The sequence below is a fragment of the Rhinatrema bivittatum genome, chromosome 4 (assembly GCF_901001135.1).
Source record: "Rhinatrema bivittatum chromosome 4, aRhiBiv1.1, whole genome shotgun sequence".
NCBI classification, from domain to species: Eukaryota; Metazoa; Chordata; class Amphibia; order Gymnophiona; family Rhinatrematidae; genus Rhinatrema; species Rhinatrema bivittatum.
In genome coordinates this window covers 217,558,074-217,573,632 of record NC_042618.1, presented here as the reverse complement: position 1 = coordinate 217,573,632, position 15,559 = coordinate 217,558,074, and the positions used below count along the sequence as shown (strand labels likewise).

Below are 15,559 nucleotides of genomic sequence, written 5' to 3'. Positions count from 1 at the left end.
GGGACTACATCCTATTTTAGACCTGAGGGCCCTGAACTGGTTTCTCAGAAGAGAAAAATTCAAAATGGTCTCTCTGAAAACCCCGATTCCCCTCCTGCAAAGAGGAGACTAGTTTTGCTCCCTCGATCTGAAAGACGCTTACGCCCACATCGAGATCTTCCCTAGTCAGTTCGTTGTGGGCGAGAGGTATTTCCAGTACAGGGTGTTGCCATTCGGCCTCGCCTCGGCCCTACAGGTATTCACCAAGTATCTGGTCGTAGTAGGTGCACGTGTTTCCCTACTTGGACGATTGGCTGGTCATGAGCACATCCTAGGAGAGAGCGCTTTGATCCCTGCACTTGACCATTTGGCACACAGGGTTGGTGAGCTTCAGGCGTTGGTGACAGGCACTGATAAAGGGGCAAAGCAGCACAAAGAGCGACTTGAAGACTCCAAAGCATCAAGAGAGGTGCAAAGCAGCCCCCCCCCCCCCCCTCCACCTGACTGGCAAGGTGTTAGATCTGATGTTTGATAGCAAGGCAGTGTGGCAAAGAACTTTTAAATTGTAAGATCCTGGGCATGGAAGCAAAGCTGAGTGGCATAAAGACCCCCAAGATGCAGGGTGGAATAAAATGAGAAACTTGGGACGCTGTGCCAAGGTGGTGGCATGGATTGCAAACTGGTTGACTGACAGGGAAACAGCGTGTCATGGTAAATGGAACCTACTCTGAAGAGAGAACGGTGTTTGAGTAGAGTGCCACAAGGATCTATTTTTTGACCTGTTCTGTTCAATATCTTTGTGAGCGACATTGCAGAAGGGGGTTAGAAGGTAAAGTTTGTTTGTGGATAATATTCAGATCTGCAACAGTGGACACACTTGGAGGAAAGAAAATGAAAAGTGATTTAAGAAAGCTTGAACAGTGGTTGAATGTTTGGCATCTGGAGTTCAATGCCAAGAAGGGCAGAGTCATGCATCTAGGGTGAGGTAATCGGAAAGAGCTGTATGTGATAGATTAATGTGCATGGACTGGGAGAGGGACCTTGGAGTGATGGTATCTGGCAATTTGAAGGAGGTAAAGCAATGTGACAAGGCAGTAGCTAAAGCCAGAAGAATGCTGGGCTGCATAGAGAGAGGAATAACCAAAAAGAAAAAGGAGATAATGTTCTTGTACCTCTTGGTGAGGCCTCACTTGGAGTATTGTGTTCAGTTCTGGAGACCATATCTCAAAAAGGATAGAGACAGGACAGAGGTAGCCCAGATAAGGGTGATCAAAATGGTATGGAGTTTTAGAATACTTAGGAGAGGCTGAAGGATCTAAATATGTACACCCTGGAAGAGAGGATGTGCAGGGGAGATATGATATAGACCTTTGGATACCAGAAAGGTTTTTAATGATGCACGATCCTCAAATCTTTTCCGTTGGAAAACAGTAGAACTAGAGGGTCACAAAACGAAACTCCAGGGAGGCGACGTAGAACCAGCATCAGGAAATATTTCTCCATGGAGAGGATGGTAGATGCCTGGAATGGTCTTCTGGAAGAGGTGGTGAAAACACAAAAACAGTAAATGAATTAATTAAAAAAAAAAACAAAAAACAAAAAACCAAACACATTGGATAAACACTGGATTCCTAAAGGCTAGAGGTGGAAATGAAGGCAAGTGGTGGGTGGGGGGAAATAACCTGCATGGAGCAGCAGTGACTTCCCCTAACAGCAGGCATGGGGATTACTACCCGTAACCAATTAGCTTACGTGAATTTGATGCAACTGCAACATCGCTTTTAGCTTTGGTGGGTGGGAAGGGAAAGGAAAGGAAATAGGATTCAGATGACAGTCCATGCTGGGCCCTGACTTTTATGGTCTGGAGTGCTGGTATGCAGGCATTAGGGGAAAAGTGCTGGACTTCTTCTACAGCCAAGTCCAAAAACAAAGCACATTCAAGCAGCATTATCTGAATTATCAAGAAAGCTGATCATCCTGTTAAAAAAAAAAAAATAAAAAAATGCTGTTAGCAGTGCTTGGTTATAATTGTAAATATTACTACCCTTAACATAATGCTGAGGGTAATCTGTATGGAACAGTAGTTAGTACCAATCAGCTTGCTGGGCAGAATGGATGGACCAATTGGTCTTTTTCTGCCGTCGTTACTATGTATGTAAATTCTTCCCTGCAGTGCATATTGGCTGTAGATCACAGATTAGTACCGCAAAACGTGAATTATATCAGCTGGGATCTTGTGACTACTGTAATTGTTTTCTTCAGACTATTTTGAGTGGCCACAAGAATTTGAACTTGCTATTCATGCTGGAGTACGTAATGACACTTTAAATGATTTTTACAGAGCACGTGAAAAAGATGGATCTTCCAGTACATTATGCTATTGTTAGGTAATTGGTCTGACTTTTGACAAATGGATCTCTACTTAATTTTCAGCCAAAACTACATGCCATAAACCATGGCACAGCATCCTGTGGTAGGGAGACTGTTAAGGCCTTAATAATTCTTTTGGATGAAGAAGCTGCCAACCCTCCGAACAAAAATAAAGCAGAAGTATTATGTGGAGATGAAGAAAATGAAATTTCTTATGGAGTTCCTTCCATGCTGACACTGTTCAGGTAGTGAAATATTATTTTATAAGTATTTTATGAATTGATAAGGATTAACCTGAGCAGTAGGCTCATGTCTGTGTTCAAGGAATGGCTCAGACCTTTCCACATGGTCAGTATCACTTCATCATAAATATGCAATACTTTACAAAACATCTTTCATCTTAAATGTCTTTTTCCTTTTCCTTTTTGTATTTCTACCCTTTTAGACAATATGTATATTCAAGTCAATTTACCTGATCTTACATATCTCCAGTGCTTCTTTGTTAAAGCACAAAACTGTATTCTGAAAATACTTTCATACTATCCACTTGTTGCTAATATTCTGTTAAATACAAAGTGGTAACAAAAACCTTTCAAATGTTTGTTTTTTTTTTTCCCCCTTACCTTTGAATTCAGGAGAAACCTTAGTCAATAGGCAGCTGTACTGTCGTTTCTCAGATTTAAACAAGTTGGGTGCATAGCACAGCATGGAAATGGCTAGTGCTGTGCACCTAATCAGTGATGTTTTCTGAGCAGAAATAGCTTATTGGTTGGCTATTACAAATAACACAGTCTTGAAAGGTGGACCTATTTCATTTCATAATTTAATTTATAATTTAAAATTTGAGTAAATTAAGTTATGTTGAAAATATAGGACTTGACATAGTAAAAGTTTGCAGATCAGGCCCACTTGGTCTACCAGCAAGCTCATTTGCCCCTGCCTGCACTATTCTAGCTGAGGGTATTGTCTAGCTATCAATTGTACAAGATTGATTACCTTCAGGATATTGTTCCTGCTCCCTAGCTGAGAAGTGGAACCATGTCATCCTGCAGTCCATACTAGGAATCTGGCTATAGCCCTAACCCCAATTATGTAAGAATATATAAAAGCCATGCTGCAGCTTTATCTTGGTTAACCTTGTTGCCTCTCTTTAGGAGCTTGATGCAGCCATTGTGTGCTCATTGGCTTCGTTCTTTTCCCTTTGTTTGACCCTCTGCTGTTGCGTGTGATTGGGTGTGTAGATTTCGATAACTGGCCCCCTCCCACATATATTTTATTTTCATAGTGCTCCTTCACCTACCTTTTACAGTTTACCTCAGTACCTGTCCAAAGTATACTTTAACTCCGTCATGGTTTTGATTACTGCTACTCCTACTTTAGGCTATTCAAGGCATCTACCACCCTCTCGTTAAAGTATTTCCTCTGAGCCCCCCTCCATCTGACTTCATATCATGACCCCTTGTCCTTGATTTTATTTTTTTAATGGAAAATACTACCAACTTTATTGAAGCTACTAAATATAGGGTTTTTTCCCACAGTTCTCTTCCAGTGAGTACATTTTGAATTCCATAAAACGGTTGGTGTAGGGTTTGTTTTCCAGGCCTTGAACCATTTTGGAAGCCCTTCCCTGAACAATTACTATCTTATCAATGTCATCATTAAGGTATGGCCTCCAGAACTGGGCAACATACTTGAGATGGCGGCTTCACGCGTGACCTATATAAAGGCTTGCTTTCACCTGTCTCTTTATATACCCAATCATGCTATTAAATAATAAAATGGAAGGGAAAACAGACAGGTAACTCTTTCCAAGTCATCTGAGAGGATTACGCTTAGGTCCCTTTCCTTTTTAGTACTTTCCAGTGCTTAGCCTCTTACCAATGAGAATGATAAAGGATTTTTATGCTGTAGGTACAAAACTTTACAATTTGTCCATGTCGAAGCACTAGCTTTCAAATTGGTGATCAGTTTCTTTTTTTTCTCCAAGAGCAAGCAAGATGGATCAGCTACACAGTGGGTGATCTGACAGTGCTGATACAGATACACCTCTCGGACCTCTAGAAAACTTAGAAAGATTTTCCAGGCATGCATGTGATTTCCTGCATGCACAATACTTTGTGCAGTGACAGCAAGCCATGTTTCTCTTGTGTAGTTTGCCCAAGGGAAAATTTTGTTTCTTTTTATATTCAGGCTGCCCCTTCAAACTTTCTCCAGTCTTAGTAAAATTCTTGTTTTGGTAATTTATATTTTGACAGTGGCCTTTCCTATTTCCAACAAGTTGGTTTTTTGTTGGTTTTTTTTTGCACTGTCCATTTTCCTTACAGTGGCCAAAAGGAAGTCTAGCTGCTTCAGGTGTTACCCTTGCTGCAGTTTCAAAATATCCATTATTGATCTTGAACTAAGGATGTGATTAGTGCAGTTAGTGTAGCTGGGTTTAAAAAAGGTTTGGATAAGTTCTTGGAGGAGAAGTCCATTAACTGCTATTAATCAAGTTTACTTAGGGAATAGCTACTACTATTAATTGCATCAGTAGCATGGGATCTTCTTAGTGTTTGGCTAATTGCCAGGTTCTTGTGGCCTGCTTTGGCCTCTGGAAACAGGATGCTGGGCTTGATGGACCCTTGGTCTGACCCAGCATGGCAATTTCTTATGTTCTTATGGTGGCAGGTTTCCACCTTAACTAGTCAGTTGGCCTGCCACTATTTTTTCTCCAGGTCTCATGTTCAGAAGTGAACAAACTCTGCACAGTTGGGATTACAAAAGCGTTGTCACCTACCTAGAGTGGATGTAAGAACAAGGAAGCTTCACCCAATTTTGTTTCTTTTGACCCCCAACAGATCTGAGATTGCTGTAATGGGAGTACAATTGAAATAGAAATGCTCTCTGCTAGTATTGGGTGCACCTGGAGTAAGACAGGAAGATGTAGAGTCAAGCAGTGATGCAGTTTTGATAATTTAATGGTATGAAAATGGATTAGCAATCTTCTAGATTGAAGGGCACCAGTAGTTAGGGGTGTGCATTCGTTTGCAACGTATTGGCAATCCACAACGAATAGGGCCATATTTGTTGCATCGCGAAACGTATTGTGATTTCCCACGAATACAACGAATCTTCACAGAATTATTCGGCCGTCTAAAGGAGTGAATTTAAACAAAATTCCCCCCCCCCCCAAGACTTGCCAAAACTCCCTGGGGTCCAGCGGGGGTCCGAGAGCCATCTACTGCACTCGCGCCGATAGTCTTTGCCCTTACTATGTCACAGGGGCTACTGGTGCCATTGGTCGGCCCCTGTCACATGGTAGGAGCAATGGACGGCCGGCGCCATCTTGTGCTCATACCATGTGATGGGGCCGACCAGTGGGCACCGGTAGCCCTTGTGACATAGTAAGGGCAAAAGCTATCGGCGCCATTTTGATTACTGGCAGCCGACGGCCCGAGTGCAGGACATGGCTCCCGGACCCCTGCTGGACCACCAGGGAGTTTTGGCAAGTCTTGGGGGGTCAGGAGGGTGGGGGATTGTAGTTAATTAAATTTTAGCTGGGAAACGAATAAAAATGGAACACATGAACGGATCGGGGGTCCCCCTTGCCAAATGCAACGTATCTGCTCCCCAACGAATACGAATACCAAATGTAACGTATGCAGTCCCTCTGCACGCCCCTACCAGTGGTACATCCATTGCTCCCAACGTACTACACAAACCGCCAGCAAAATTAATCTAGTGATTCCCTCACTTCCACAGGCTAAATTATCCTCCACCAGAAACAGAGCCTTTTCCATCATCGGCCCAAAGCTCTGGAACTCGCTTCCTCATTGCCTCACCAATCAAGATAACTTAAAATCCTTCAAAAAAGACTTAAAACCCTGGCTTCTCAGCCAATCTTTTAAAGATAGCACTCAATGACTTTAAAAATTCTTTATATTCTGCCATTTTTCAATCTCCCTGTTACAATGATACAGATGCCCTTCAATGCTTCATGAGTTATATGTACATCTATTCAGGGTTCTATCCTGTGTTATCTTGTTATACATTCTCCTGTTGTATTTACTTTCGTTAATTTTAAATTGTAATCTTCATACATCGTTCTATGTAACATGTTGTTTCTGTATGTAAACCGGAGTGAAGGCAACTCTGCTATACCTCGGTATATAAAAAAATGCTAAATAAATAAATACTTAGAAGGGAGGGAGAGAAAAAAAGGTGAAGTAGGATTATACAGGGGGATGCTTGAAGAAATGTTTGAATATTTAGATGTTTCATATTGGGTGAATAGTTTTGAATGGTATGCAGTCAAGATGTGCTGTAATTTGATTCTAAGACCCAATAAAATTTTTTTTTAAAAATTACGGTGAATACGTTTGCAAAAAAAAAAAACAAACTCATCATAGATTCCTCAATTATAGTGAAAGCAAAATGTTAAACTGCCTTTCTACATTGTAGTCTGTAAAGTCAGACAAGACCATATTCTGCATATTGCTTTAATTTGGCACAGAGCATACCTATTTTTGTTAAGAAAATAAAATTGCTATGCTGAGTCAGACCAAGGTCCAGCGAGCCCAACATCTTTCCTGACAGTGGCCAATTAGGGTCACAAAAAGTAGGTTTCTTGTTGCTTCTTTCCAGAGACAAGCAAATGCTTTCCCAACTACCTGACTAATTTTTCCATTGTTAGGCAAGATTGAAGTAGCCATGATATGCGAGTGATGTTATCCAACAACAATGAACTGACTTCTCCCTTTTAGCTAGTAGAGCTTTTGCATTACTGAGCATGAATGGGAATTTCCACTCGGGCACTATCTCCTGAGCCCCCTTAGTCTGTTTTTGTCCAAATACAAGCATGGATGTGTACTTCTCTCTGTTTTTCTGTGAAAACTTCATAACTGTTTTCTTTAAAGTTGCATTTCTATCTCAGTAGTCTCCAAACAACACTTTTCAGTGCTACTAAAAATACATTTAATATTTTCTTCATGTCCAGTAAATAGAAATTGTCAGTGGATTCAAGGGCTGATTTTGTCGTAGAAGAATGTCTTATTACGACAAAAATTAATTCTGCTACCATTGCCTCAGGTCAACTGCATTGTGGACAGATGTCCTTGTGTGCTCAGAAAATGAGAGCATAGAAAATGGAGGAACTGTATAAGTCTTTCAGAAGCCCCACAGTCTGTCCTCCTTCAGGAGTGCAACCTGTCTGCCTCCCTGGGAATTGAGTTGAGCAGGACCTTCTCAAGTGTCTTTCCCCATCTGCAGAACAGGCCGAATCCTCAGGGTTGAATAAGCAACATGCATCTAAGAAGAACAGGAGGACTCATCCCATCCTAGAGGGAATTGGCTATGCTTCCTCGATTTAAAGGACATGTACACCCATGTCAAAATTTTCTCAGGTCACAGGAAGTATCTCAGATTCGTCGTGGGGGAAACTGCACTTCCAGCACAGAGTGATGCCTTTTGGGCTAGCATTAGCCCCACTTGTCTTCACAAAATGCCTAGCCTTTGTGGTGGCACACCTCCGCAGGCTGGGAGTGCAAGTCTTCCCCTATCTGGATGATTGGCTGGTCAGGATCACTTCAGGTAGGAGCCATTCGGTCCATGAGCTTGACTGTCCAGGTGATGGATCACTAGGGTTCATCATCAACTACCCAAAATCCTATCTCGGTCAGTCACCTCAATTAGATTTTATAAAAGCCCTGCTAGACACAGCTCAGGCAAGAGCCTTTCTGCCTCATTCATGGGCTGCCACCCTGGCTTCCATTGCGGCAGAGATCCAGAGGAGCCAGTAGGTGTCAGCATGGCACATGTTGAGGATGTTGCGCCACATGGCTGTAACAGTTCATGTCACTCCCTTGGCACATTTACACATGTACAGAGCCCAGTAGACCCCGAGGAAGCAGTGGCACCAGGCCATTTAGAGCCTCCAGTCTTGCATCCAAATAACCCCGTCTCTCTGAGATTCTTTGTTCTGATGGCTTTTACCCTCCAATCTGGAATGGGGATCTTTCTGGAGTCCTCCTACACAAATTGTCCTAACCATGGATGCATCCACCATGGTTGGGGGAGCTCATGTAGAGGGGCTCCGCACCCAGGGCCTCTGGTCCGCCCAGGAAATCTGTTGCTAGATCAACTTCCTGGAGCTCCAGGCAATTAGATACGCGCTGTGGGATTTCAGAAATAGGCTGCCCAACAAAGTTATCCTGATCCAAACAGGCAACCAGGTAGCAATGTGGTATGTCAACAAGCAGGGAGGTACAGGATCGTATCTCCTGTGTCAAGAAGCGGTCCAGACTTTATCATGGGCAACATATCTGGCAAGTATGGAGAACACTGAGTCATGTCTTCAGACCCCCATGAATGGTCCCTGAACCAGGAGGTGGCGAATCAGATCTTCCACCTCTGGGGGAGCCCAGACATAAATTTGTTCATCTCCCCCTGGAACAGGAAGGCAACTTGGTTCTGCTCCCTGAACAGAACAGAGGGCAAACTGGCTTTGGACACCCTTGCCTGTCATTGGGACAAGGTTCTTCTGTACGCGTATCCTCCAATTCCTTTGCTGACTAAGACTCTTGAAGCTTCGCGAGGACAGAGGATCTATGACCCTCATAGCCCCTGATTGACTGAGACAGGTCTAGTTTCCACTCCTATGGGAGTTATCCACCCAGAAACAGATTAGTTTTGGGTTCTTCCCCAGATCTCAGCACGCAGGATCGAGGGAGGTTGCGGCACCCCAACCTCCAGGCCCTGTTGCTCACAGCCTGGATGTTGAGAGGTTAATTCTGCAACCACTCAGTCTCTGAGGATGTGTCTTGGGTCCTAGTGACTTCTAGAAAGCCTTCCACTAGAACGTCCTATGGACTGAAGTAGAGGATATTTTCTGTGTGGTGCAAGCAGGAGGCCCTAGATCTATTCTTCTGCCCCACACAAAAACTGCTTGATTACTTTCTACACCTCTCAGAGGCTGGCTTTAAAACCAACTCCATCAGGGTCCATCTGAGTGCAATTGGTTCATACCACGATGGTGTAGATGGTACGCCCATCTCTGCACAGCCTATAGTTGTACAGTTTATGCGGGGCCTGCTTCAGTTGAAGCCTCTCCTAAGGCCTCCCTCTGTGTCTTGGGTCCTCAACGTGGTATTAGCTCAGCTGATGAAAGCTCCTTTTGAGCTGCTGTGCTCCTGTGACCTAAAGTAGCTGACCTAGAAGGTCATATTTTTGGTGGCGATAACTTCAGCGCATGGAGTCAGCGAGCTCCAGGTCTTAGTGACTTACCCACCTTATACAAAATTTTATCGTGACGGGGTAGTCTTGTGCACGCACCCTATATTTCTTCACTTTTTTGAAGGAGATAATAAACGTGGATAAAGGTGAACCGGTAGATGTAGTATACTTGGATTTTCAGAAGGCGTTTGACAAAGTTCCTCATGAGAGGCTTCTAGGAAAAGTAAAAAGTCATGGGAGTGGTGGCGATGTCCTTTCGTGGATTACAAACTGGCTAAAAGACAGGAAACAGAGTAGGATTAAATGGACAATTTTCTCAGTGGAAGGGAGTGGGCAGTGGAGTGCCTCAGGGATCTGTATTGGGGCCCGTACTTTTCAATATATTTATAAATGAGCTGGAAAGAAATATGACGAGTGAGGTAATCAAATTTGCAGATGATACAAAATTGTTCAGAGTAGTTAAATCACAAGCGGATTGTGATAAATTGCAGGAAGATCTTGTGAGACTGGAAAATTGGGCATCCAAATGGCAGATGAAATTTTAATGTGGATAAGTGCAAGGTGATGCATATAAGGAAAAATAACCCATGATATAGTTATATAATGTTAGGAGCTACCACCCAAGAACGAGATCTAGGCGTCATAGTGGATAACACATTGAAATTATCGGTTCAGTGTGCTGCGGCAGACAAAAAAGCAAACAATGTTGAATTAGAAAGGGAATGGTGAATAAAACTGAAAATGTCATAATGCCTCTATCGCTCCATGGTGAGACCACACCTTGAATACTGTGTACAATTCCGGTCGCCGCATCTCAAAGATATAATTGCGATGAAGAAGGTACAGAGAAGGGCGACCAAAATAAGGGGAATGGAACAGCTCCCCTATGAGGAAAGACTAAAGAGATTAGGACTTTTCAGCTTGGAGAAGAGACGGCTGAGGGGGGATATGATAAAGGTGTTTAAAATCATGAGAGGTCTAGAACTGGTAAATGTGAATTGGTTATTTACTCTTTCGGATAAATGACTAGGGGACACTCCATGAAGTTAGCATGTGGCACATTTAAAACTAATCAGAGAAAGTTCTTTTTCACTGAACGCACAATTAAACTCTGGAATTTGTTCCCAGAGGATGTGGTTAGTGCAGTTAGTATAGCTGTGTTTAAAAAAGGATTGGATAAGTTCTTGGAAGAGAAGTCTATTACCTGAAAAATATATTATCCAAAACATGGGAACAAATTTTCCTAGTAATCGTTCATGTGTTCCATTTTTATTCGTTTCCTGATTACAGGTGCTGATTACAGAATACACAGGTGCTGATTACAGAATACACAATATATAGTAAGTGAACTTGCTTTATGTACTTTCCTCCAGGAACTTGTCTTTTAAACCCTGCAGTGCTAATCACCTTGACCAAATCCTCTGCCAACAGATTCCATAGTTTGATTGTAGTTGGGTGAAATAATTTCTGAGATTTGTTTTAAATCTGCTGGTTGTTTTATGGAGTAGTTCCCTTGCTTTAGTATTTAAAAGGGTAAATAACTGTGCCCTATTTACCCATTCTATTCATTTTATAAACTCTTGTCCTATCCTCTCTCACTTGTCTTTTCCAAGCAGATTTAAGACTAATCAGAGAAAATTCTTTTTCACTCAGCACATAGTAAAGCTCTGGAATTTGTTGCCAGAGGATGTGGTTAGTGCAGTTAGTGTAGCTGGGTTCAAAAAAAGGTTAGGATAAGTTCTTGGAGGAGAAGTCCATTAATGGCTACTAATCAAGTTTACTTAGGGAATAGCCACTGCTATTAATTGCATCAGTAGCATGGGATGATCTTAGTGTTTGGGTAATTGCCAGGTTCTTGTGGCCTGGTTTGGCCTCTGTTGGAAACAGGATGCTGGGCTTGATGGACCCTTGGTCTGACCCAGCATGGCAGTTATGTTCTAAGCTGAAGAACTCCGGTCTTTTTAGCCTTGCATAAGGGAGCCATTCCATCCTTTATTATTATTTTTTTTTTGTTACCTCTCTCTGCATCTTTTTCTGGTTCCACTGTCTTTAGATGGAGTAACCAGAACCTCACACAATAATGAAGTTTTGGTTGCTCCATGGAACGACGCAGAAGCATAATATTCTCCATTTTATTCACTATTCCTAACATTCTATTTGTTTTTTTGAATGCTGCCCCACACTGAATTGAGGATGTCAACATATTGTACATAAGGACTCGAAGTCCTCTATTTTCTGAATGGTGATGGCTAATAGGGAACCAAGTGTATATTTATTTATTTATTTATTTATTTAGTTGGGATTATTTTTCCTTATGTACATCACTTAGCATTTGTCCACATTAAATTCCATTGGCCATCTAGATACTCAGTCTCTCCTAATCTCACAAGGTCCTGTTGTAATTCCTCCCAATCTGCTGTGGTGTTTTAACAATTTTGAATCATTTTTTGTCATCTGCAGATTTGAGCACCTCACTCATTGCTCCCTTTTCCAGATCATTTATGAATGGTAAACACAGAGCCCTGGGCATTCCACTACTGACATTTCTCCATTTGGAAAATTGACCATTTTCAGCCTTGTCTTTTAAATGGATACCAATTCACAATCCGACACTGTCTCCTATTCCATGACTTTTATTTCCTGAGCAGTTTCTCTTGAAGGACTTTGTGCATTTTCAGAAGGCGTTTGACATACACTGTATTGATCAGTTCGCCTTTGTCCGCATGTTTACACCTTCAAAAACATTTATTAGCTTTGTAAAGCAAGACTTCCGTTTGCTAAAACAATATTGATTCTTCCCCCATTAAGCCAGTTCTAATCCATTTGGCCAGCAATTTTGTTTAAGATTAGCTTCTTACCAGGCTAATGGGTCTGTAGTTTCCCAGATCACACCTGGCATGGTTTTTTGTTTTGTTTTTTTAATTCAAATTACATCGGCCTTCCTCCAGTCTTCAGGTACTGTATCTATTTTAAACAAGATGTTACAGATAACTAGCAACAGATTTTAAATTTTATACTGATTTCTTTGAGACTCTGGTCCTGGTGACTTGTTACACTTTTTTATTTTGTCGGTGTGTTCTGTTACATCTTCCAGTTCCACAGTGATTTGCTTTAGTTGCTCAGCATCATCACCATCAAAGAATACCTTGGGTGTAGTTCTGCCCTCAATATCCTCCTCTGTAAAGACCAAGGCAAAGAATTCCTTTAGTTCTGCCCTTCCCAAGCACTCTGTTTACCTCGTAGTCATCTAATAGACCGACTGACTCCCTCATGGGCTTTTTGCTTCGAATATAGTTAAACTTTTTTTTTCCCCCTCTATGGCAAGCTTCTTTTCAAATTATTTCTTTCTCTGTCTTATTATTGCTTTTTATCTAACTTGCCAATGCTTATCCTTTTCCCTATTTTTCTCATTTGTATTTGCTTTCCATTTGTTTGAAAGATGCCCTTTAATTGCCTTTTTGACCTCACCATTAAACCTTGCTTGCTGGCTGGCCTTCCTTCAACTTTTTTTTTTTAATACAGGGAAGACAGTTTTATTTGGGCTTTCAAGATTGCTTTAAAATACCGAGTTCCTGTCTCATGCAAACTTTTAGCCTTGGCAGCTACCCTTTTTTAGGTATTTTTTTTTTCTCATTTTATCGTAATCTCCCTTTTTTAAAGTTAAATGTAGCACTTTGTCTTGCAGTAAGTAGTCATCCTTACTTAACCTGTAATCCATTTTTGTAATTCTCCTAGGACAAGCAGGATGGTAGTCCTCGCATATGGGTGACCTCAATCTATGGAGCCCAGCATGAAAATTGTTAAAGTTTCTAGAACTTTGACTAGGAACACTTCCAAGTGGGGTCCATCTTCAGTCTCTTATTTTCCGCAGAGGGTTCGTCTCGCAGATGTGGAGCTCGTGCGTTTTTTTTTTTTTTTTTGCAGGAAAACTGCTTCCATGAAATAAACATTTTTTTCTTGGTTCTTTGTTCTGTGTCCCTCGATCTCCCAGCCCTAGTTAACAGGCGTCATGGTAAATGTATACGTTCCTGGCGGTTGATTTCTGACTGTGCTGTCTCCCAGTGGCCACTGGCCATCGACTGCTGCCATTTGTTTTTTCCGATGGCTTTCGCCAATGCCCCCAGACTATGTCCATTACAGACCCCTTCCCTTCATCCAGAAGGGGATGTACACTCTGGATCTAAAGGATGCGTACACTCTCATTCTCATCAACCCCTTTATTTTATTTTTTTCGTAATTCTATATTACGAGACTGACGAGCAACCCCACGTGGACACATGGATAGTGGCATGCTCAGTTTTCCTAGTCAAAATTCTAGAAACTTTGACAAAAGTTTTCTGTGCTGGGCTCCATCTGATGATGTCACCCTTATGTGAGGACTAACATCCTGTTGTCCTAGGAGAACACCTGTTACAGGTAAGCAACTCTGATCACTCTTCAAATTAAAAAAATAAAAATAAAAAAGCTAAAAAGGATGGGAGCTTAAAATTATTTAAACAACTGATTACCATTTTTGTGGTGGAAAAAATCACAAATTGCTCTTTTGTGTTTTTTTTTTTTTTTTTTCCCCAATTCTAGATCTCCAGAGCAATCCACTGGATCATCTCCTAAATCCTTGAAAGAACGTGTTAAAAAATCTCTGGAAAAAAGAGAAGTTAAGGTATCCTAAAATAAATTTAATAACAGATGAGTACTTGTGCTAACGTTTTGAGCTGTGGGATCATAGAACTTATTAAAAAAAAACAAAACACAGGGATATTGTTATATTTATTGATTCTCATTGCATTTTGATAACATGGCAGTACTTGCCACATGAATAAGCTGACATGCTGATAGCATATCATGCAGTCTTTGATTTTACATGCTAATTAGATCTAGACAGTTTATATGGCAGACATTTCCTGGAAAGAATAGTGACGGCATGCAGTGGAATTGTTTCTAAGAATATAAGATTTGCTGTACTGGGTCATACCAAACATTCATCAAGCCCAGTATTCTAGTTAGATTGTGTTGGTGTATTTGATTTTGGAGCAGCTTTGTAATGGGGCTGAGGGAGTTTGTGTTAGCATTATGGATGGGAGTGTTCCATGATATCTTTCAAGTTTTTTCTTACTCTTCATATTGTGATCATAATCAGGTTAGACTGACCGGTCATGGAGTTCTTGCCTGAGGTTTTACAGGCATAGTCTGCATCGTCTGGGTAGATCAAGAATGAAGTGCTCAGGAGGAGTAAAACTGGAAACTGACCAATATTATCTTGAATTTTAAGTTCTTAAAGGAAATGGGTTACTTTTTTTTTTTTTTTTTTTGTAGTTTAGTTTTAAATATTAAACTAGGATATACCGTAAACTGTTTAAAAAATGTTATTTCTGGTCATGCAATGAACTGCTTTTAATGAGGCTGCAGTGATCGGGTAATTAAAACATTGAATCACAACTGAATGTTTTAATGGGCCATTTAGAACATTTTTCCCTACTCAAACATTTTTAGTTTTGCAGTATTTGATGTAAAGCTTACAAGAAAAAAGGAGCTGGCTAATGTTTGTTGACTAGTTCCAGTCAAATGTTTCTGTATAATCCATTCCAAAGAGAATTATTTGCTGTTGCTAGCCCTAGCTCGCTCTAGCTCTCTAAAATAAATGTTGTTTGCTGGAGTAGTCTGAAGGGATCATGGGTAAGACACTGGATATATCTAGTATTCCATAAGTTATCACCTCTTTCTCCCCCGCCCCCCCTCCCCCAGCACCCCACTGTGAATTACCCACTAAAATAATTTTTGTACCATTTTGTAGGCCATTCTGTTTGGAATTTAACAGTACCTTACACATTACTTACATTTATTATTTATGGCCGGAATGTACAATAGCAAAAAACATCAGATTGACCATGAAGCGCATGATGCTGGAACAACCTTTATTATGAAAAATGGATTGTTGAAAAATGAGGTCAAAGTGAAAGCTGGGTTCACAGGACATGAGGCAAGACTGCTGATGAGTGTTTTA

At 41.2% G+C, this 15,559-nt stretch overlaps 1 protein-coding gene across 6 annotated transcripts in view; it reads left to right on the top strand.

Moving 5' to 3' along the window:
- PARPBP (PARP1 binding protein) overlaps positions 1-15,559 on the top strand; it is a 106,465-nt gene that overhangs the window by 74,889 nt on the left and 16,017 nt on the right. For all 6 annotated transcript variants that reach the window (XR_003856407.1, XM_029599693.1, XM_029599692.1 and 3 more), the window contains 2 exons: positions 2,413-2,594; positions 14,137-14,218. Coding sequence is in view for 5 of the 6 variants with exons in the window: in XM_029599693.1 (XP_029455553.1) it covers positions 2,413-2,594; positions 14,137-14,218 (264 nt within the window). In the remaining variant the exon portion in view is untranslated. The remainder of the gene's footprint in view (positions 1-2,412; positions 2,595-14,136; positions 14,219-15,559) is intronic.